The following is a 24,111-nucleotide window of genomic DNA, read 5'->3' on the forward strand; positions in this document are numbered from 1 at the left end:
ATCACTTGACATACACATATGAGGTATTTCCTTACTCGAGAGAAATTGGGTTACAAATTTTAGGAAGATTTCTCTCCTTTTACCCCTTGTAAAAATTCAAAAACTGGGTCTACAAGAACATGCCAGTGTAAAAAATGAAGATTTTTAATTTTCTCCTTCACTTTGCTGCTATTCCTGTGAAACGCCTAAAGGGTTAACACACTTACTGAATGTAATTTTGAATACTTTCAGGGGTGCAGTTTTTATAATGGGGTCAATTTATGGGGTACTTCTAATATGAAGGCCCCTCAAATCTACTTGAAAACTGAACTGGTCCCTGAAAAATTCTGATTTTGAAATTTGTGAAAAATTGGAAAATTGCTGCAGAACTTTGAAGCCCTCTGATGTCTTCCAAAAGTAAAAATGTGTCAACTTTATGATGCAAACATAAAGTAGACATATTGCATCAATATATAATTTATTTGGGATGTCCATTTTCCTTATGAGCAGAGAGCTTCAAAGTAGTAAATTTTCAAATTTTTCATCAAATTTTGTAAAATTTTCCCCAAGAAATGATGCAAGTATTGACGAAATGTTACCACTAACATAAAGTAGAATATGTCACGAAAAAACAATCTCTGAATCAGAAAGAAAAGTAAAAGCATCTAAGAGTTATTAATGCTTAAAGTGACAGTTGTCAGATGTGCAAAAAAATGCCCGGGTCCTTAATGGGGTACTCCGCCCCTAGACATCTTATTCCCTATCCAAAGGATAGGGGATAAGATGTCAGATCGCCGCGGTCCCGCTGCAGGGTACCCCGGGATTGCTGCTGCGGCCCCCGCTGTCATTACTGTACAGAGCGAGTTCACTCTGCACATAAAGATGGGCAGTACAGGGGCCGCAGCAGCGTTACGTCACGGCCCCGCCCCTCGTGACGTCATGGCCCACCCCCCTCAATATGAGTCTATGGGAGGGGGCGTGGCGGTCGTCATGCCCTTGCCATAGACTTGTATTAAGGGGGTGGGCCGTGATGTCACGAGGGGCGGAGCCATGACGTCACGCTGCTCCGCCCCCTGTATCGCCCGTCATTACGCACAGAGCAAACTCGCTGTCTGCAGTAATGACCACGGGGTGCCACAGCGGCAATCCGGGGGGTCCCCAGCAGCGGGATCGCGGCGATCTGACATCTTATCCCCTATCCTTTGGATAGGGGATAAGATGTCTAGGGGCTGAGTACCCCTTTAAGGTGAAAATGGGCTGGGTCCTTAAGGGGTTAAAGGAAAATTGCACTGAAAATATGTATTATCAGCCTGACTGACATTAGCAAAAAACACTACTATAATAGTAAAGAAGAATACATACGGGCAACATTTTCTATACAATAATTATTTCAGATTTAGCCCCTTTAGTCAGAAGCAGCCTGTAGAAGGCAGGGTATATGAGATGCTGTGACCCTCTGGTATAGTTTGGTCACCACCCACACATTAGTGCCGCACAAACAGGGAAAAGATTCTAAGGCCATGTTCACACTTCTGGAATTTCCATGTAGAATTCCACCAGAGATTCCGGAGCAGCAGAGCCACACTGTATTCAAGAGACTCTGCTGGGCTGTGCACTCGGCGGAATTTCAGAAACAGCATTAGGAATAAACCTGTTCATTCTTTCTGACCAGTCCGCACGGAATGCATAGCAGTTTGAGACGGCACACTCCCGCGCGGTCTTAGTGCCAGCATATTATGCAGGCACCTGCAGTCTCCGGAAGGTCCACACCGAGATTTTCAGTGTAGATATTCGGGAAGTGTGAACATAACATAGGGATCCTCCTGCCGACCTTCAGGCATAGTAGAAATCTGCCCCAGAAAGGATTCTATACCACAGGACTTCTTTTTTCACAGCAGGAATGTGGTTCCCATAGATCATACATCATGTGAAACTGGCCTTACTCTATTTGCTTCACCCCTGCCTGCGCCAATTATTATTCTGATACATCAACAAATAGTGCTCCTCCACTCAAGTGTGGAAACTGCGTTTCTGCTGTGGAAAAAAGTGCAGGAATGTTGTTTTCATGTATTCCTGTAGAATTTGAGCCCTAAACTCTTTCCCACATTGTTAGATGCTTCTAGCGTTTTTCTACCGTAGGATATGTTCACACATTGATAAACTTGCAGCAGGTTTCCCGCTGTAGGAAATCTGCAGGTTTTGTTAATATTCACTTAAATGGGTCCATGGAAAATCCGCGATAGTGGCAGATTGCCGGTGCACCCATTGGATTGAAAGGTGCTGTAACTTGTGGCAGATCTCCCACAGTGGGAAACCCACTGCAAGTTATGAACAGGTAATTGTACCCCAAAGGTGTGTTCACTTGTTTAGGTTTTTAATTGCAATTATCGAATACAAAGAAACGTAACTCTTTCGTATATGTAAGTTGCGTTTCTCAGCTCAGTGGATGAAAAAATATAAGTTATGGCTCCTAAAACGCGAGGAGGAAAAAATGAAAATACAAAATTTTAAATTGGCTGCCAAAATGGGCTGTTTCCTTTTTAAGGGGTTAAAAGGGATGAGCTGTAACTGTCTGCATACAGAATTGTTGTTAACTTGTAATCTAGAAAGTGAGACCTCCCTTATCTGTTTGCAGTCTTCATTCCTGCTAAGAGTAGTAATATAAAGTACAGGTCTCTGTTACGTGTAGTACACTGGAGAACACTTTTTTTCTGAAATAACGTAATCTACATTGATCATCATTTGAAGTTTTTTTTGTAAGGGGTACACCATGCCATTAGAACAGTGTTTTACAAAATAACCAAAGTGTATAAACATAAAACCTTTATTTTTCAAAAAACGTGATGATCATAATTGGAGAACAGCAATGACTGTAGCAGAGAAAGATTGTAAGTACATTTTCTGAAGGTTCCAACAGTCACTCATCAGTAAGAAGTGTACAGGCCTTTGCTTTGAATGACTTCAGCACGTCTGCGCCCCCCACAGGACATCACAAGTCTCTCGCACTGCTCTGGATCTATTTTGGTCCATTCTTCTTCCAGTCTCTTCCACAGTTCTGTGACTGTTGTGGGTTTCTTGGTCATAACTTTGTCACCAAGGATTTTCCAGAGATTTTCTATTGGGTTTAGAGCAGGACTCTGGGCGGCCATTTCATTGTTTTAATGTTTTCAGTTTCAAGTAACTGTTATACCCGTTTTATCCGTTGAAACCATGTGTTGTTGAAGAAGGTTCTGATACACACTTGCATTCACTCTGAAGTCCAACTCCTGCTGCAGATAACCTTCCCCAAACCATGACACTCCCTCCTCCACCTTTCCCTGACTGATCAGACACAAATAAATTACACTTGCTTTCATCACTAAAATGAACTCTGGACCACTTCTCTATCCACACAACATGCTCCTCAGCAAAGTGGAGTCTAACATTTTGATTCTTTCTGCTAATCAGAGGTTTGGTCACTGCGGAGTGGGATTTCAGTCCGAATGCTCTTAACTGTTCCGAATGCTGGAGCCGGCACCGGGAGCTCGTGACATTATGAGGGGACGGGGCTATGATGTCACAAGCTCCTGGCACTGGCTTCAGCGTTCGGAACAGTTTGTTCCAAACGCTGAGCAGTGGTGTACCCCTTTAAACAGATTCTTACCCTGTTCAGTGCTGAACTGGCGAGCAAATCCAGCTGCAGTGTTGAAACGATTACCCATGGAGATTATCCGCATTATCCTGTCCTCTCTTGCATTTGTCTTTTGAGGGTGACCAGCCTTCTTAGGGGTCTTGAATGAGTTTGTTTTGTTGTAAAGACGCAATATTCTAGAAATCACAGACTTGGAATGACCAACTTCTCTTGCTATGGCTGATGGTCACCCATTTGGGCTTCATCTGGACAACCTGCTGCCGAAGGGTTGTCCAGATGAACAGCAGACCATTTTTGCAAAGTCGGTGAAAACTGGAAAGTTAGGCTGCCAATTAAATAGGGTTTGTCAGATCATTAAGGAAATTAGCACCAGTTGCCAGATTAATACCAATATCTTGCAGGTATCTGAAAGTGTTCTCTAATTTTGATCAGTGTTCTTTTTCAACTATCTAATTTTTTTTTCTGTGCTTTAGAATAAACACAATTTATGAAATAAGCTTAAAATACTGCTATTTTACTCATGTTAGGATATATTCACATAGGACTATACTATGACCTTTGACATTTAGGAAATTGAGTGTTCTCTAATTTTAATCTCCAGTTTATAATGAAGCTCCTCTCACTAAGAGATATACACCTGCACATTGTAAAGCTTATTTATACAGGAATGTGTAAATACAACTGCTTCACAGATAATCATTTATCTAAACAAGTCACGTGTGCTTGACTTCCTGCAGAATCCTAGAAAAGATGTTCTCAGGTGTGTTGGTGATCTATTCTCCTGGCTTTGCACTTTATGTGAAACAATGTCGCATTCTGCAGAAGAGGCACTTTATTTGTTGTGCTGGGTCCGAAAATCCACAGTCATTACTTTAATTGACTGGTGAACTTTGCCAGCGTCCGTGAAATGTGCCAATCAGCATTTGTCCCATTCTGTCTCGCTTTACATTTTGGACAGGGCTACTGTAACTTTATAGAAAGAGAGGATTAGGCGGACGTTTGCGATGGAACATCTCCTATTTCTACCACCCACTCTACACGTGTGATGGTTAAAGCCTTCCATGCCCAGTGATCATACTGCTATTTATGAACAGGACTCCCATTCCAAATCTCTAGAAATCTTCTGTATGTAACGCTGGCAATTATTCGGACTACATCTGAGCTTACTCATAAATGCAGATATGTCATATTTTCTACAGATGAACTCTTTGCTGCTATGAGCTATTGTTATATACATCATTCCATATTGAGATTTATATAGCTGTAGTGTAACATATGAAGGTTTAAGGTACAGATGCAGGCTTTGCCCCATAATTCAACATTCATGTTACAGACCATGTACAAACTCTACACAATGGCAGGGGGAGGAAGAGATGATTGGTTGGCAAAAGCCTTCTATCCTCTATATGAAGCAGCCTTTGGCTGTCCGAGCATGCCTGGAGTTGTATTTTTGCAACAGCTGGTGGTACACTGGTCGGAAAACACTGATGGGCACTAATAGGGACAGTTACCATGAGCATTATATAGTACCTTTTTAATAGGTGCTCTGGAGCACCGTTTATCTGTAAGAGCAGTTTTATTGATATGCAAATGAGACTTATAGGTGCACTAGGGGGTGTTCCTTTACCCCTTGGTGTATCAATAAGACTGCCTGCTCCTCTGACATTGGTGGTGATTAGGAAAAAGAAAATCCAGTTCTGGTGCTTCACCAACTAATGGGTTTATTAAAATGTATAACATACACTACACTTAGAACAAAGTGGGTGACAGGACAATACAACACATTTCCCTTTCTCACCGAACTTTATCAAGTTGTGCATGATAATCTGGATAATGCACTAGGAATGCACCCCGGTTTTTCCAGGGTTTCCCCCCCCCCCCCCCCCCCACAATTAGTTTGCTCCACTAACCACTCCCCCTCATGAATACTGAGCCACCCCCCTGCAGTGACCTTGCGTTACATCACTGCAAAGGGATGGCTCAGTATTCATGAGGGGGCGTTGTTTGAGAGGAAAGGCACACCCCCAGTGCTCTCAACTACCTCATTTGCATATCAGTAAAACTGATGCAGTGGTCCCCCAAGTTACAATATTAATCGGTTCCAGGACGACCATTGTATGTTGAAACCATTGTATGTTGAGACCATAACTCTATGGAAACCTGGTAATTGCTTCTGAAGCCCCAAAATGTCATCAAAAATAGAAAAAAGTGAGGATTAAAGAAAAATAAATAGATAACTAATACAGATAAAGCAAATCCTTACATATAAAACTAAGAAAGATCTGCTGGGAGCTGTAATCACTGTCTATGTAGAGGACAGGAGCTTCTTCAGGGTCCTGTACAGAACACACAATGTCCTTAAAATGTAAAATGGAGCCGTCCTCACCTGGTGTCCAAAGGAGCAGCTAACCCTGGCACAGGTAAAGAGTAGTACAGAACATGTAACACCTCCCTGTACTGTAGGGGGCGCTAACAGACACCAGCCGGGGCATGCACTTCAGAAATACAGGTGTTTTACCAGTGAAATGTCCATTCTGATTGGTCAATTCTTCCAGCCAATGACACGGTTCACAGATCTGGACTCTCCATAGCATTGCATGTTGAGTCTGGTTTCAAGTTACAATGGTCCAGAAAAGACTATGTTGAAGCCAATTTAAGTTGAGGGATCACTTTATTATAAACTGTGTGCACCAGAGTGCCATATTAAATGTACTATAATGATTATGGTTACAGCCTTTATAAACGTACATTGCCAGGTTGGAATGGCCTGACCTGTTGAGATTTCCCCTTTAGGGTAGGGTCATAGACAGCACATACACAGAATCTTTGACGAAATATGCCAAGCTGTGGAAGATATGCTGCATATGTGCTAGGAGCAGACACTCTGGGCTTTCCTCGCTTAAGCCTTTTGTGTGCAATATGGTTTGGAGGCAGGCTGTGCATCACAGTTATGTTGGCGCGCTCGGCCCGCCTCCAAACCTCACTGCACATACAGAGCTGTGGCAGGGAAAGCCCTGTGTGTCTCCTACTATTGCATACACAGCGTATTTCCCTCTGCCTGGCAGATTTATCGCAGCCTAGAATATGCTGCGTATGCACTGTGTGTCATCCCCACCCTTAAAGGGGTTAGCCACCATAAGGTGATTTTAGTATGTACCTGGTAGACAGTAATGGACATGCTTAGGAAGGACCTGCGCTTGTCTTGGGGCTAAATGGCTATGTTGTGAGATTACCAGAACACTGTGGCTAGCTTTTTGTGAACTGGTATTTCCTGTTTTTTCTTTTTTTGACTACAAATCCCATAATTCCATTTTCCTCCCTTCCACACATCAGCCACCCCACCCATTGTAATATAAATGAGCTGCATCCATTCAAAAGACCTGTGGTTTTCAATCAGGGTGCCTACAGCATTGCATTAGTTGCAGATTGATCTCTCTCCCACCAAGCGATCGCTCCACCCATTGAAGCAGACAGGCTCCCTGTCACCAGCTGACTAGTGAGTCAGGTCTCGGCCGCATTGCAACCTGGGAAAATCTGAGACAACAGTAATTTTGTATGCTATTAAAAATAAATATTTGGGTGAAAATCACAGAAGAATTGTGCGAAAACCGTCACACAAAGGTACAGACACTATATTATGAGCTACACTAACTTTACAGCCCCTGTAGCATAGTCAAATAAAAAAAATCCTGGAATGCCCCTTTAACCCCTTAATGACGCAGGACGTATATTTATGTCCTGTGCCGACTCCCGCGATATGAAGCGGGGTCGCGCTGCGACCCCGCATCACATCGCGTCGGTCCCGGCGCTCATCAACGGCCGGGACCCGCGGCTAATACCACACATCGCCGATAGCGGTAATGTGCGGTATTAACCCTTTAGAAGCAGCGGTCAAAGCTGACCACCGCTTCTAAAGTGAAAGTATCCCGGCTAGTCAGTCGGGCTGTTCGGGACCACCGCCCTGTGTCCGATCGATGAATGACTGCTCCATGCCTGAGATCCAGGCAGGAGCAGTCAAGCGCCGATAACACTGATCACAGGCGTATTAATACACGCCAGTGATCAGCATGAGAGATCAGTGTGTGCAATGTTATAGGTCCCTATGGGACCTATAACACTGCAAAAAATAAAGTAAAAAAAAGTGTTAATAAAGGTCATGTAACCCCTTCCCTAATAAAAGTTTGAGTCGCCCCCCTTTTCCCATAAAAAAAAGTGTAAATAAAAATAAACACATGTGGTATCGCCGCGTGTGTAAATGTCCGAACTATAAAAATATATCATTCATTAATTAAACCGCACGGTCAATGGCGTACGTGCAAAAAAATTCCAAAGTCCAAATAAGCGTATTTTTGGTCACTTTTTATACCATAAAAAAATGAATAAAAAGTGATTCAAAACAAAAATGGTACCGATAAAAAGTGTTCTCATACCGCCCTGTACGTGGAAAAATAAAAAAAAAGTTAGAGGTCAAAAGAGGACATTTTTAAACGTATAAATTTTCCTGCATGTAGTTATGATTTTTTTCCAAAGTATGACAATATCCAACCTATATAAGTAGGGTATCATTTTAACCGTATGGACCTACAGAATAATAAGGTGTCATTTTTACCGAAATATGCACTGCGTAGAAACGGAAGCCCCCAAAATTTACAAAATGGCGTTTTTTCTTTGATTTTGTCACACAATTAATTTTTTTTTCCCGTTTCGCTGTGAATTGTTTGTGTCCTGGTATTTTCTAAAAGAAAAAAAAAAAAAACCTATAAGGAAGAGCTATAGCATCTGACATATGAGAATTTACATACTTAAGATACATACTTAAGAAAAACTGCTTGATTATGTCAGACTGTACCTACACAATGAGATCTACTACAGAAGTAGCAAAAAAGTAACTGCAACAAGTTTAGAGCAAAAATATAATCTACATTCAATGATAAATTCACCCCCGTGTCTTCACAATACAACAGAGAGAAGAGCAACTATGGGTAGATGCCATGTAATGAGACAAGAGGTGGGCGAGGAGAACAGATATTGTTTGATTGTATCTGAAGATCATTATGATTCTTATAAAGCTCTAAAGTCCCCATGACAACTTTTGTTCATAGGCGATCATCTATTTAAGCTAGAGAATACTTGGGTAGAGCTTGTCAAGATACACTCGACCCATACAAAGGAAATCCCACACTTTTTTTTAACAATCAGTAAAATAAAAATGTTTGAAGAGGAAAAAATGCAGTTTTAACATATTGAAAGTAGTTCTTGAAAATTGAAGTGATTATACCGTGTAGATAAAACAAAATAGTGGTTATGTTTTCTGCAGCTTCTGTAGATCCAATATGAATGATGCATGTAATAGTCAGCAATGTTTATTTTATTAGCTCCTGCTGGCAGTGAATAATACAGGATGAATCCTTTCTATTTGTAACCTTTTAAGATTGTGTTGAAGCCCATGCATATATTTTCTTTTTGTTCTGTGTGTTTCAGATAAGAAGCAGAAATGTCATCTGACTCAACCTCACCTGTTACTGGCACATCCAGTGGGTCTCCAGTATCGCCTCAGTTTCCAGAGTCTCCGAAGACCCTTAATTTACCAGGCCCTCAACGAATAAGAGATCGCTCTCCATCTCCTATGAGACACCTCATGCCTAGTCCACTCCCTACTAGACGTACAAGAACATTTTCTGCGTGAGTCTAAATATAATTCTCTCTTTCTTTTGAAAGCTCTTCATGTCAATAACCGCTATAATTCTTTATGGCTGCAGGATAAAAAGCTATGGAAATGTCAATGAATTTAATATTGTATATAATCGGATGTATTAAATGGGAGGAAAAACAAGCAGCAAGGCCCAAGTTTTTTTTATGTACAGTGTTGTTCCAGGAGAAAGGGAAAACCCTGAAGTACCGTATAAGCCGAGTTTTTCAGCACGATTTTTCGTGCTGAAAACACCCCCCTCGGCTTATACTCGAGTGAACTCCCCCACCCGCAGTGGTCTTCAACCTGCGGACTTCCAGAGGTTTCAAAACTACAACTCCCAGCAAGCCAGGGCAGCCATCGGCTGTCCGGGCTTGCTGGGAGTTGTAGTTTTGAAACCTCCGGAGGTCCGCAGGTTGAAGACCACTGCGGCCTTCAACATCATCCAGCCCCCTCTCACCCCCTTTAGTTCTGAGTACTCACCTCCGCTCGGCGCTGGTCCGGTCCTGCAGGGCTGTCCGGTAAGGAGGTGGTCCGGTGAGGAGGTGGTCCGGGCTGCTATCTTCACCGGGGAGGCCTCTTCTAAGCGCTTCGGGCCCGGCCTCAGAATAGTCACGTTGCCTTGACAACGACGCAGATGCGTCGTTGTCAAGGCAACGGCTCTATTCCGGGCCGGAAGCGCGGAGAAGAGGCGCCCCCGGTGAAGATAGCAGCCCGGACCACCTCCTCACCGGACCACCTCCTTACCGGACAGCCCTGCAGGACCGGACCAGCGCCGAGCGGAGGTGAGTACTCAGAACTTAAGGGGGTGAGAGGGGGCTGGATGATGTTGAAGGTCGCAGTGGTCTTCAACCTGCGGACCTCCGGAGGTTTCAAAACTACAACTCCCAGCAAGCCCGGACAGCCGATGGCTGCCCGGGCTTGCTGGGAGTTGTAGTTTTGAAACCTCTGGAGGTCCGCATGTTGAAGGCCGCAGTGGTCTTCAACCTGCGGACCTCCGGAGGTTTCAAAACTACAACTCCCAGCAAGCCCGGACAGCCGATGGCTGCCCGGGCTTGCTGGGAGTTGTAGTTTTGAAACCTCTGGAGGTCCGCAGGTTGAAGACCACTGAGGGCGAATGATGAGAAGAGGATGATGAAGGGGGGGGGTGTGGGATGATTACAAGGGGATGATGAAGGGGGGATGTGTGGGATGATAAGGGGATGTGTGGGATGATGACAAGGGGATGATGAAGGGGGGATGTGTGGGATGATAAGGGGATGTGTGGGATGATGACAAGGGGATGATGAAGGGGGGGGATGTGTGGGATGATGACAAGGGGATGATGAAGGGGGGATGTGTGGGATGATGACAAGGGGATGATGAAGGGGGGATGTGTGGGATGATAAGGGGATGTGTGGGATGATGACGAGGGGATGATGAAGGGGGGATGTGTGGGATGATAAGGGGATGTGTGGGATGATGACAAGGGGATGATGAAGGGGGGATGTGTGGGATGATGACAAGGGGATGATGAGGATGTTAATGACGGGTCTGGATGATGACAGGGGGGGATGAGGTATTTCCCACCCTAGGCTTATACTCGAGTCAATAACTTTTCCTGGGATTTTGGGTTGAAATTAGGGGTCTCGGCTTATACTCGGGTCGGCTTATACTCGAGTATATACGGTAGTTAAAAATTGTCTGATCATAGGATTTACAATGATTTCCTCCAAATATCAAAGTCTCATCTTGAGTAATTTAGTAAATACACAAATACAGCTGTCACATTAAATATTGACTTCTGCAATGCGGGGATGAAAAAATTATGCTGTGTCATTAAAGGGATGAAACAAGATGAAATGGTATCCCCTAGTCATAGGACAGGGGAGAAGTATCAGGTGACTGGACCTCCCACCAATCATTCACAAAAAAAGGAATTCTTTGTCTCCTTAAGTGAATGGAGTGTAACCGAGCATGCTCATCTGACGCTCCATTCTCTTGGGTGATAAAAGAGCCCCAATTCTTTTGGTTGGACCCCCAACAATCTGATACGTATTCTCTATTCTATAGATAGGGAATAGGTTTTAATCCCATATGTGTGGGGATATGCACTCTGGAAGTACAGAGCAGGCTTAGCAGCTACAATCAGTAGCGCACACTCTCCATTGGTCATAGGGATCTGAGTTACCTACAATGCTGGTCATTTAACACCCTAAATGCCATGTCATTAGGTGGTTAAATGATGATTAGAAATTGAGATTGCAGGGAGGGGCCTTCTGCCATTGACCATTGTCAAGACTCAACTTCTCTGAGCTAGTGTGTGACACAATTTGGGTGGTGTGGGGACCACTCATCTATACAGTATCTCTGATTTGTCAGAGAAAAATATTTACAGTACATAAAAGAAATTCATAGTAGCAATTTCGTTACAGTACACAGATATGAAATTCCACTTCACTGGGACTTCTGGTGAGAAAATGGTGACTTGCAGAGCTAGACTGCTCTTGATCTTTCCAGGGCAACATATTTTATACCTGCTTCTTGAAGATCAGACCTCCAGGTCAGCCTCTGGGCTGAACAGGGTGGAAGAATAGGTGGTGTGTGGTATGATCAGATTGTTTCAGAATGTTAATGTCGTCTAGTAGAACTGGGTAAGAAATGAATAAATGCCTTCTATTTAAAAAAAAAAAAAAAAAAAAACTGCGGCAATACAATGTCTATTATAGGAGATCTCCAGGATGGAAAAACATATCCCCTATCCTAAGGATAGGGAAGGAATAAGTGTCTGATCGTGGGGGTCCGAATGTACATGGCCTGGCTAACCTCTTGAATGGGGCGAGTCAACCACCTCACAAAGAGATGGCCAATACGCCCCTCTCAGTGCTTTTCTATGGGAGAGCTGGAGCGCTGCACACGGGTATCTGTTTCTCCTATAGATCTGCATGGAGGGTGTCGGCCACCTCTTCATGCGCTGGTCGACATGCTTCATTTACGAGAGCCAGGGCACCGTAAGGAGATGGGGATTCTTTCTGACTGCTGGGATCTGAAAGTTATCCCCTATCCTTAGGCGTTTTTCTATCCCAAAGTACTCTTTTAATTCCATATGTAAGACATTTCCTGCATAATTTCAGACATGGAACGGAGTGAGCCACATCAAACATTTTAGAACTATAAGAAGAAATGAATGCATTCTCTTCCCCAGTCCCATCTTGCAGAGTCTTCACCTAATCACAAAACAGAAGGGCATCTCCAGATACGGTGCCACATGTCTTCTTTATCATAGGCACATTTGGGGCAGGCCGCTAAATGATCAGCCACTTTAGGTGTGATAGAGAAGTTCACTGGTGCCTCTAATTTCCCTAAGATTTTCGCATTTTCTGAGGCAGCTGATTTGAAATAGGTTGTTTCAGATTTTTAGATTTGTTTATCAACACAGAGAGAACAAAATTACTTTTTGATCTATTTTTCTAAACCGCTGAACATCAGAAGAGTCAAGAAGAACTAAGAAGTAGTGATGACAATTGTATCTTTTACAACATGTTAGAAATCAATAAGGCTTAATCAATTTGTCTAATTTGACAAAGGTTTCCTTAACCCCTTAAGGACCAATGCAAATAAACCTGTACGCCCCTGAAAGACCAGGCCTGTTTTTTCAAATCGGGGATGTTTGTCTTTATTAGAGAATAACTCTGGTAACGTTTTGCCAATCACGATAATTCTGACATTGTTTTTTTGTCACAAGTTGTCCTTCATGTACATAGTAAAAGTAAGCCGATATCATTTGTAGTTTTTTTTTACAATGCAAAAAATCATGAAATTTTTACAAAAAATTAAGATTTTTTGCTATTTTAACACTAATTGGTTGCATATATTTATACATACTGACCAAATAGTTTATGAAACTTATACTTTCAGATGTCTACTTTATTTTGACGTCATTTTTTAGTTTTTAATTAACATTTTAAATTAGTTAGAAGCCTAAGAATTTAACTTGAAATTTTGAAAATTTTGAAAATTTGAAAAGTACATCTTTTTTTATGTGCCATGCAAGGTTTGCAGAAATTAAAAGGTAGTAGAACATAGGAACACCCCCCCAAATGACCCCATTTTAAAAACTAGACCCCTCAAGGTATTCGCTAGGGGGTACAGTGAGTATTTTAACACCATAGTTTTTTGGCAGGAATTATTACAAAGTCAGTGTTAAAAATTCGAAATTTGCAATTTTTCACAAATGCATCATTTGGGGGACATATTTTTTGTACATTACTTCTGATATTGAAAGAAATGCACCCTATATTTTATTTAGCTGCTTGTCCCATGTTCGGAAATACCCCCGCTTAGGCCATATATGGTTCCTTGGCCGCGTGGTAGGACTCAGAAGGAGAGGAGCGCCATTTGGCTTTCAGGGCAGAACAGTACCCCCACCCCCACAAGTGACCCCATTTATATACCGCACCCCTACAAGTTATTGGCTGGACCAGGGACCTCTCTGATTGGTCCTTGGTCGGCTAGCAGTATAACGCGTCTGTCTGTGACAGTTAAGGCTCCTGATGGATATATCCGCCATGTTGTGGGAATAAGCACCCGCTCATGGCGAATATATCCATCACTGCTGCGGCAGGGTAGCTCATGTGTGTCCGCTCATGACTGCCGGCGGGAAATCCGCCGCTATGAGTGGACGCACAAAGCTACCCAGCCGCAGCAGCGAGCTCATTACCGTGACTGCTGCATAATGTGTAGGATCACGTGGCGGACATCCGCAGCATATTACATGCTGCTGATGTCCGCCAATGCGATCCTACACATTATGCATTTTTTAAATTAGATTCATTAAATAAATTGTATTTTTAATAAAAAAAATTTTTACACTTTTATTACATTTTTATTTATTTTTACACATTTATTTATTTATTTTTACACTTTTTAATGCTTTGGAATACTTAGTATTCCAAAGCATTGCTGTTATATGCTGCCTGCCAGTTTTCACTAGCAGGCAGCATATTTCACTAGCAGGCAATACCCAGGGCAGACCTGGGGGTCTTTGTAGGACCCCCGGCTGCCCAGGTATGCAGCAGCACCCCGCGATGCTCCGGGGTGCTGCAGGAGAGACAGAGGGAGCCCCCTCCCTCTGTCAGAACTCCTTACAGCGCGCAGGTCAATTCTGACCGCGGCTGTAAGAGTTAAACTGCACAATCCCTCCAGAAAGATCTGGCAGACACTGGAGTTGTGGTACACTATTCCACTATAAAGAGATACTTGTACAAATATGGTCTTCATGGAAGAAAACCTCTTCTACGTCCTCACCACAAAAATCAGCATTTGAACTTTGCAAATGAACATATAGACAAGCCTGATGCATTTTGGAAACAAGTTCTGTGGACCGATGAGGTTAAAATTGAACTTTTTGGCCGGAATGAGCAAAGGTACGTTTAGAGAAGAAGGGGAACAGAATTTAATGAAAAGAACCTCTGTCCAACTGTTAAGCATGGGGGTGGATCACTCATGCTTTGGGGTTGTATTGCAGCCAGTGGCACAGGGAACATCTCACGAGTAGAAGGAAAAATGGATTCAATAAAATTTCAGCAAATTTTGCATGCTAACTTGATGCCATCTGTGAAAAAGCTGAAGTTAAAGAGAGGATGGCTTCTACAAATGGATAATGATCCTAAACACACCTCGAAATCCACGGGGGATTACATCAAGAGGCGTAAACCGAAGGTTTTGCCATGGCCTTCACAATCTCCTGACCTCAACATAATTGAAAATCTATGGATAGACCTTAAAAGAGCAGTGCATGACAGACAGAGCCCAGAAATCTCAAAGAACTGGAGGACTTTTGTAAGGAAGAATGGGCAAAGATACCTCAAACAAGAATTGAAAGACTCTTGGCTGGCTACAAAGAGCGTTTACAAGCTGTGATACTTGCCAAAGGAGGCAGTACAAGATATTATCTCTGCAGGGTGCCCAAACTTTAGCAGATGCCATTTTTTTGTTTTCTGTTATTTTGAAAGTGTAAATGATGGAAATAAAATCTAACTTTTGTTGACATATTATAAGAATGTCTAAACTGTCATTTGATGCCTTTTGGAGATTCTTCCATCTTTCCTTGGCTTCTTTATGCACATTAATACAAATTTGTACCTGGGGTGCCCAAACTTTTGATCCCTACTGTATTTATACATTGTTATTAGGTCTCCCCTAAGCCTTCTTTTTTCTAAACTAAATAACCCTAATTCTGATCTTTCTGGGTACTGTAGTCCTTCCCTTCCCCGTATTACTCTGGTTGCCCGTTTCTGAACCCTCTCCAGCTCCACTATATCTTTCTTGTACACTGGTGCCCAGTACTGTACACAGTATTCCATATGTGGTCTGACTAGTGATTTGTACAGCTATAGAATTATTTCCTTGTCGTGGGCATCTATGCCCCTATTGATGCACCCCATGATTTTATTTGCCTTGGCAACAGCTGCTCGACACTGGTCACTACAGCTAAATTTACTGTTAACTAAGACTCCTAAATCCTTTTCCACGTCAGTCGTCCCAAGTGTGCTCCCATTTAATACATAATCCCAGCCCGGATTTTTCCTCCCCATGTGCGTAACCTTGCTTTTATCAGAGTTGAACCTCATCTGCCACTTCCCAGCCCAAACCTCCAACCTATCCAGATCCATTTGTAACAGTGCACTGTCCTCTATTGTGTTTACCGCTTTACAGAGTTTAGTATCATCTGCAAAGATTGCTACTTTACTATTCAACCCCTCTACAAGGTCATTAATGAATATATAAAATAGGACCGGAACCAACACTTTTACTAGTGGGGTATAACAGGGGTCAGTCACCCAATCAGAATAAGTACCATTAATAACCACCCTCTGTTTCCTATCACAGAGTCAGTTACTTACCCACTTACATGCATTCTCCCCGGCCCAATCCTTCTCATTTTATGCACCAACCTTTTATGTGGCACCGTATCAAATGTTTTGGAAAAATCCAGATATGGACATCCAGCGATTCCCCCTGGTCCAGTCTGGAGCTCACCTCCTCATAGAAGCTGATCAGGTTAGTTTGACAGGACCGATCCCTCATAAAGCCATGCTGATATGGAGTCATACATTTATTTTTATCAAGATACTTCAAAATAGCATCTCTTAGAAAACCCTCAAACAATTTACATATACAACGAAGGTTAAACAAACAGGTCTATAATTCCGGGGGTCACCTTTTGTCCCCTTTTTAAATATTTGCACCACATTTGCCATGTGCCAGTTCTGGGGAACAGTCCCTGTCACTAGAGTCCCTGAATATTAAAAATAGGGGTCTGCCTATTACATTACTTTATTCCTTTAGAACACGGGGGTAAATACCATCTGGGCCTGGTGATTTGTCTATTTTGATTCCTTCCCTTCTGGGTTAGACAGGTGACTTGTACTGGGGCGTTTACCTTATCTTGCTGTATTTCACCTGGCATTTCATTTTCCTCGGTGAATACAGATGAGAAGAATTTAATATATTTGCTTCCTGTCTATAATTTTTTCCTCATCATTTTTTAAAGGGCCTACACTTTCATTTTTGACCTTTTTGCTATTTATATAGTTAAAGAACATTTTGGGGTTAGTTTTACTCTCTTTGGCAATGAGTCTTTCTGTCTCTATTTTTGCGGCTTTTTTCATTTTTTTTTTTTTACATCATTTACACTTTTTTTCTATAGCTTTTTAATGCTTCTACACTGCCATCCTGTTTTAGTAGTTTAATTGATTTTTGTCATTTATTGTTCCCTTGAAAATGGTACTTCCATGGAAAACTTTTTTTTTTAAATCAACTGGTGCCACAAAGTTAAACAGATTTGTAACTTACTTCTATTAAAAAAAATCTTAATCCTTCCAGTACTTATTAGCTGCTGAATACCAAAGAGGAAATGGGTTTTCTTTTTGGAACACAGAGCTTTCTGCTGACATCATGACCACAGTGCTCTCTGCTGACATCTCTGTCCATTTTAAGAACTATCCAGAGTAGGACAAAATCCCCATAGCAAACATATGCTGCTCTAGACAGTTCCTAAAATGGACAGAGATGTCAGCAGAGAGCACTGTGGTCACGATGTCAGCAGAGAGCTCTGTGTTCCAAAAAGAAAACCATTTCCTCCGTAGTATTCAGCAGCTAATAAGTACTGGAATGATTAAGATTTTTTAATAGAAGTAATTTACAAATCTGTTTAACTTTCTGGCACCAGTTGATTTAAAAAATAAAAATAAAAAAAAAGTTTTCCATGGAAGTACCCCTTTAACATTTTTATTCATCCATATTGGTTTTCTTGTATTTCTGACCCTTTTATTCCCATAAGGTATATACATCTTACAGTGAGAATTTAAAATATTCTTAAAATGTTCCCATTTAGTGTCAGTATTCTTGTTTTTGAGGACAGTATCCCATTTTATATTGTTAAGGGCTTCTCTGACTTGATCAAACTTTGCCTGCCTAAAGTTCATTGTTCTTATGGCCCCTCGAGAGATTCCCTTATTGAAGAGCAAGTTATAATGTATTCTATTATGATCACTATTTCCTAGGTGTCCGTCTACCTGCACATTAGTTACTCTCAGGTCTGTTGGTTAATATTAAAGGGGTACTCCCCTGGAAAAAAAAAAATTTTTTAAATCAACTGGTGCCAGGAAGTTAAACAGATTTATAAATTCCACAGAAAGTTATTTTCTTCTTTGAATTTCTGTCTGACCACACCACGCTCTGCTGACACATCTGTCCATTTTAGGAATTGTCCGGAGCAGGAGACGTTTGCTTCGGAGATTTGCTCCTGCTCTGGATTGTTCCTGACATGAACAGAGGTGTCAGAAGAGAGCACTGTGGTCAGACAGAAAGATAATTAAAAAAGAGAACTTTCTCTGGAACATACAGCAGCTGATAAGTACTGGAAGGATTAAGATTTTTAAATAGAATTCATTTACAAATCTGTTAAACTTTCTGGCACCAGTTGATTAAAAAAAATAAAATGTTTTCCGGGGAGTACCCCTTTAAGTCTAGTAGGGTGGGCTCTGCACCACTTGGGACAGATAATGGTCTTTAGCTATAGTCAGAAACCTGTTTCCTTTAAGGCTCACATGTCTCGGTCTCCCAGTTTATATCAGGATAGTTAAAGTCCCCCATTATTATCACCTCCTTCTGATTTGTTGCCTTGTTTATTTGCCTCAGTAATTGATCTTCTGCCTCTTCCATTATGTTTCGTGGCTTAGAGCAAACCCCTAGCAGATTTTTTAATTGTTATCTCCATATATTTCTACCCATAATGCCTCCACATTATCGTTTCCCGCCCATATATCCTCCCGCAGTGCGGCCTTCAGACTGGACTTCACATAAAGACAAACTCCTCCCCCTTTCCGTTTTGTCCGATCCTTCCTAAATAGACTATAACCCTGTATGTTGACCGCCCAGTCACAGCTATTGTCCAACCAAATCTCTGTTATACCCACTATGTCATAATCCTCCTAAGACATCAACCACTCCAGTTCGTCAGTTTTATTGGTCAGACTTCTGGCATTAGTCAACATGCAATTCAATGATGTATGTTTTTTTTTTTTTTCCCCTAAGATGCCTATCCATATTAACTATTCTAACCCCTACCTCCGCTCCAACCCCCCCAGGTACATTGATAAGTCCACCCTCTCTATATTCACTATCTTCCCCCTGTATGTTGTAGGTTCCCTCCCCCCCCAGTCCATAGTTTAAACAATCCTGCACCCTTCTAGCCATCTTCTCCCCAAGCACAGCTGCACCCTTCCCATTGAAATGCAGCCCGTCCCTACGGTAGAGCCAATATCCAACAGTGAAGTTGGCCCAGTTTTCCATGAACCCAAACCCCTCCTTCCTACACCAGCTTCTGAGCCACTTGTTTACCTTCCTAATCTCCCGCTGCCTCTCTGGTGTGGCTCATGGTACAGGTAATATTTCAGAAAATACTACCTTGGAGGACCTTGCCTTAAGCTTGTGGCCTAAGTCCCTGAAATCATTTTTAAGGACACTTCACCTACCTCTTACTTTTTTCATTGGTGCCAATATGTACCATTACTGCTGGGTCCTCTCCAGCCCCACCCAGCAACCTGTCAACCCGATCCGCGATGTGCCGAACTTGAGCGCCAGGAAGACAACACACTGTTCGGTGATCACGGTCTTTGTGACAGATCGCCCTGTCTGTTCCCCAAATAATTGAGTCCCCCCCACTACCAGAACCTTTCTGGCCTGCCCTGCACTCCTCCTTACTGGAGCAGCCCCCCCTGTCGGTCAGAGGTGGAGTCCTGCTGCAGTACTGGTAGCTCTGAAATGGCATCCCCCAACTGGGCAAACTTGTTGGGGTGTGCCAGTTCAGGACTAGCCTCCCTGACAGCTTTAACTCTACCCCGTTTTCTAACTGTAACCCAGCTAGCTGCCTGACTGTGGGTGGGGGAGGATAGTGGGACGGAGGTGCAGGACAGTGTTTTACTGGTACCTTCTTTTTTGGTTATACATTAAATGGTCCAGTACAAGGCTGTCTCAGATTGCCGTTTACATATGTATAATTAAAGTGAGGATCACTTGGTTTGTGTTCATCTCTCCCTGTACACAAGTCGGGTCACTCAAAGCCAGCGGTGCAGGGAGTAGCCACCAGGGAACGCCACAATGACTACTTATGTTTAAAACTATGATTTCTCTGAAACACCTGAGCATATCAGAGTAAATAATATTTCATGACAAGTTCGCTTCAAGCCTCATAAACATAAGTGTAAACCATGTACTGTACAATGTATCTATACCGTGCCTGATGGACTTATTCGCTGATGTTTTGTCATTTTCCTCTGTTTATGTAAAACCTTATTTTGCTGCTGTTCTTCATGCTCCTTTCTATCTCACAGAACTGTCCGAGCTTCTGAAGGACCAGTGTATAAAGGAGTGTGTAAATCCTTCTGCCGCTCTAAAGGACATGGCTTCATCACACCCGAAGATGGAGGGGCAGATATCTTTGTACACATTTCCGAGTAAGTATAGTGGCGGTTATCTCTATGAATAGTGGGACACAGATCATCTAAACACATGCATGAGCATACAGTTTACATACAGAGTGTTGCACTTAACATTCTCATGGCTCCTCTTTCATCTTCTGAGCATCCTGGGATATGATTCAAAGGCTTGTTCCACTTCAGTGCCAGTGGTTGCATTACCATTCATTATTAGCTGTGGGCTTGCTGACTATTCCAAGATTGATAGATGCACTCTATATCCTGTACAGCTGGGAAGCAGGCGGCCATTAAATCTAACAATGGTTCCACATCAGTTATTTATAAGGTCATAAACCTCCATTTGTTTTACTTGATGATCATCATTTTCAGTTATGATTTTCTGTGGTTTGGTTAGTTTTTCATACAGTATATTCAAGTGGTAAACAGTAGTATATTTATTCTGTAGCTGTATTTGAGTCTATTGTAAAAGTGAGAAAAACAATTCCACTGTTCTATTATTTCCGACTAAACGATGCAGCACTTATTAACTCAGGGAGCTCGTGGGACTACGGTTTTGTGTAACTCCCATTAATGGGAGTTACACAAATGTGTGACTGGCTGGATAACAGGGATAGTAATTTAAAACACCACTTTAATATTAGGTCAATAAAGTTAGTCAAAAAACTGGCCAAAGGTCTTTCCAGTCATATATGGTGCTCTCTGCGGTCACATCTGTTCATGGGGATTAACTTATGTTCTGGAAAATGTCTGACATGGTGGCAGCAAAGACCACAATGTCTGACTGGAAATGCTTTTTAGCTACACAACTTCTGCCTTTGGCTACACAACTTACTCCTTTAAAGGGGTACTCCGGTGATAACCTTTTTTCTTTCAAATCAACTGGTGGCAGAAAGTTAAACATGTTTGTAAATTACTTCTATTAAAATGTTTTAATCCTTCATGTACTTATTAGCTGCTGAATACTACAGAGGAAATTATTTTCCTTTTGGAATGCTCTCTGATGACATCACGAGCACAGTTCTCTCTGCTGATGTTATTATAATAATAATAACGCTTTATTTATTGTTGTCCTTAGTGGGATTTGAACCCAAGTCCCCAGCACTGCAAGGCAGCAGTGCTAACCACTGAGCCACCATGCTGCCCTTAGCATACATCTGCTATGCATGGTTGCTAAAATTGACAGAGATGTCAGCAGAGAGCACTGTGCTCGTGATGTCATCAGTGTTCCAAAAAGAAAGGAATTTCCGCTGCAGCATTCAGCAGCTAATAAGTACTGGAAGGATTAAGATTTTTTAATAGGAGTAATTTACAAATATGTTTAACTTTCTGCCACCAGTTGATTTAAAAGAAAAAAGGTTTTCACCGGAGTATCCCTTTAAGCAGTAATGCAAAGGTTCTTTTGTATACCTATTTTAGTTGTTGTGGCATAGTTTCCCTCTGACATGGTTTTCCAATTCAGCCTACATTACCCATAATGCATCTGGCTTTGCAGATAGGGTGGAGTCCTTATGACTGCATTTTACAGTGCCATATGAGACACAACTTCAGCCTGCTCACACTATACAGTGCCATATGAGACACAACTTCAGCCTGTCTCCTTGTTAAGAATCTCTCTCCCTGTCAGCTCTTACACAGAGAAGAGTAGATATCACTGCTATCCTTCTAGGTGACATAAACAAGTAGAGTGGAGCTGAAACACAATACAGACTAATATCCTGTCTACATGGTTGAAGCATGTTATTCATTGGTTGTCAGACTGGTAGTCTCATGAGTTTGCTGCATACATACATTTAACTACTGCAGCTGAGCTGGGATGAATCCAATGACACAACAGGAACTCTGGTGTTGAGACAGCATTATATGGGAATAAAAAAAAAACTCCTGTGATATGTCAAACACCACTTTTGATCAGTTAGACATAGTGATCTACACAATACCTGAATGCACTCACAATAGTAAATATAAAGTAGGGATATGTTGGCAGCAATTAGTCTGTGTGCATAGGGGTTTTGTCATGACTCCCTTTTATAAGGCTATGTTTACATACACAGTTTTTGGACTTGTCTTTTTAGGTGCAAAAATTGTCCCCTTTTTTTTGTAGCCATCTTTTGTTCTAAAAATGCAGTTTTCTTGGCAAAAGAGGACAGCTGAAAATGTGTGACTGTATACCTGTAGCACCATGTATTTTTAGCTTCAAAAAGAGTTGGTCTTTGGTATTAAGCAAAACTTTGATCCATTAAAGGGGTACTCCGGTAGAAACCTTTTTTCTTTAAATTAAAAGTTAAACAGATTAGTAAATGACTTATATTAAAAAAAATATCTTAATCCTTCCAGTAGTTATTAGCTGCTGAATACTAAAGAGGAAATTCTTTTCTTTTTGGAACACAGAGCTCTCTGCTGACATCTCTACCCATTTTAGGAACTGTCCAGAGCAGAAAATGTTTGCTATGGGGATTTTCTTCTGCTCTGCACAGTTCTTAAAATGGACAGAGATGTCGGCAGAGAGCACTGTGGTCATGATGTCAGCAGAGAGCTCTGTGTTGCAAAAAGAAAAGAATTTCCTCTGTAGTATTCAACGGCAAATAAGTACTAGAAGGATTAAGATTTTTTAATAGAAGTAATTTACAAACCTGTTTAACTTTCTGGCACCAGTGGATAAAAAAAAAAAGTTTCATCCGGAGTACCCCTTTAACATTCAGTGCGGGTATTCCTGTGTCATTATTTGAGGGGAAATACACAGCCATAATACAGTCTAAGGCCAATTTCATGTAGCAGTATTATGGTCAGTATTTGTATGCCAGAGCAAGGAACGGGTTCAAAGTGTTTTGTCTTTTTTTCCTTCACCTGCTCCACCCCTAATTTTGGCTTACCTACTTCTGTATTTGAAGGACATTTTGTTTAACAAATCTCCTTTCTTCTTTTTTTGTTTCCCTTTGACAGTATTGAAGGAGAATATGTCCCTGTAGAAGGTGATGAAGTCACTTACAAAGTTTGCTCCATTCCTCCGAAACATGAGAAAAAACAAGCGGTGGAAGTTGTGATAACCCATTTAGCTCCTGGAACAAAGCACGAGACATGGTCTGGACATATCATCACTTCTTAGATTTGTGTAGCTAGCATCACTTTTTTTTTTTTTCTTAGACGCCATTGTTTGATAACATACATTCTTTGCTACCACATAAAGCTATTACCCATGAACATTCTCACAATGGTTGCACTGGATTCTACATTTATGCTTTTCCAATACACTGCCTTATTTTCCTATAGCTGTTTGTTGTTCTGAATTAGGTCTAGGGGTTGTAAACTGTGCCGCTATGCTGCTGTGACTTCAGATAGCAGCACATTGAACGGGAATGGTATTCTAGATGCTAGAAATTGTATGGTTCAGGTGTTATACAGTGGCGATACTTTTGTTTATTATGCACAAAAAAGTGTGCTATACTGATGCAGACTTTTAGTAACACAGGAATATCTAACTATTTTCTGATATGTTTTGTCTTCAATAAATAATTGCATTTTATGTAATAAAGTTCTATAAATGATGACTGAGTTAATGAAAATGTTAAGAATAAAGTTATTAGAGGACAGTGGGGAGATTTATCAAAACTTGTCCAGAGGAAAAGTTCCCCAGTTGCCCCTAGCAACCAATCAGATCGCTTCTTTCACTTTTAACAAGGTCTCTGCAAAAATGAAAGAAGCGATCTGATTGGTTGCTATGGGCTCAGCTGTTCCATTCAGTACCACTGCTCCATTCACTTATCTAGCATTATAACCTGTCTACTGGATGTGTGATGACGTTTTCCAATCTGAAGCAATAAAGACAAGTAAAG

General features: G+C 41.7%; 1 protein-coding gene across 7 annotated transcripts in view; it reads left to right on the forward strand.

Annotated features, from left to right (window-relative positions):
• CARHSP1 (calcium regulated heat stable protein 1) overlaps positions 1 to 24,094 on the forward strand; it is a 97,863-nt gene extending 73,769 nt beyond the window's left edge. For all 7 annotated transcript variants that reach the window (XM_056533728.1, XM_056533732.1, XM_056533729.1 and 4 more), the window contains 3 exons: positions 9,092 to 9,292; positions 20,177 to 20,299; positions 23,222 to 24,094. In XM_056533728.1, the coding sequence (XP_056389703.1) occupies positions 9,105 to 9,292; positions 20,177 to 20,299; positions 23,222 to 23,384 (474 nt within the window). In that variant the 5' untranslated portion in view covers positions 9,092 to 9,104 and the 3' untranslated portion in view covers positions 23,385 to 24,094. The remainder of the gene's footprint in view (positions 1 to 9,091; positions 9,293 to 20,176; positions 20,300 to 23,221) is intronic.
• Positions 24,095 to 24,111: the final 17 nt, after the last annotated feature.

Source organism: Hyla sarda, chromosome 8 (genome assembly GCF_029499605.1).
Source record: "Hyla sarda isolate aHylSar1 chromosome 8, aHylSar1.hap1, whole genome shotgun sequence".
NCBI classification, from domain to species: domain Eukaryota; kingdom Metazoa; phylum Chordata; class Amphibia; order Anura; family Hylidae; genus Hyla; species Hyla sarda.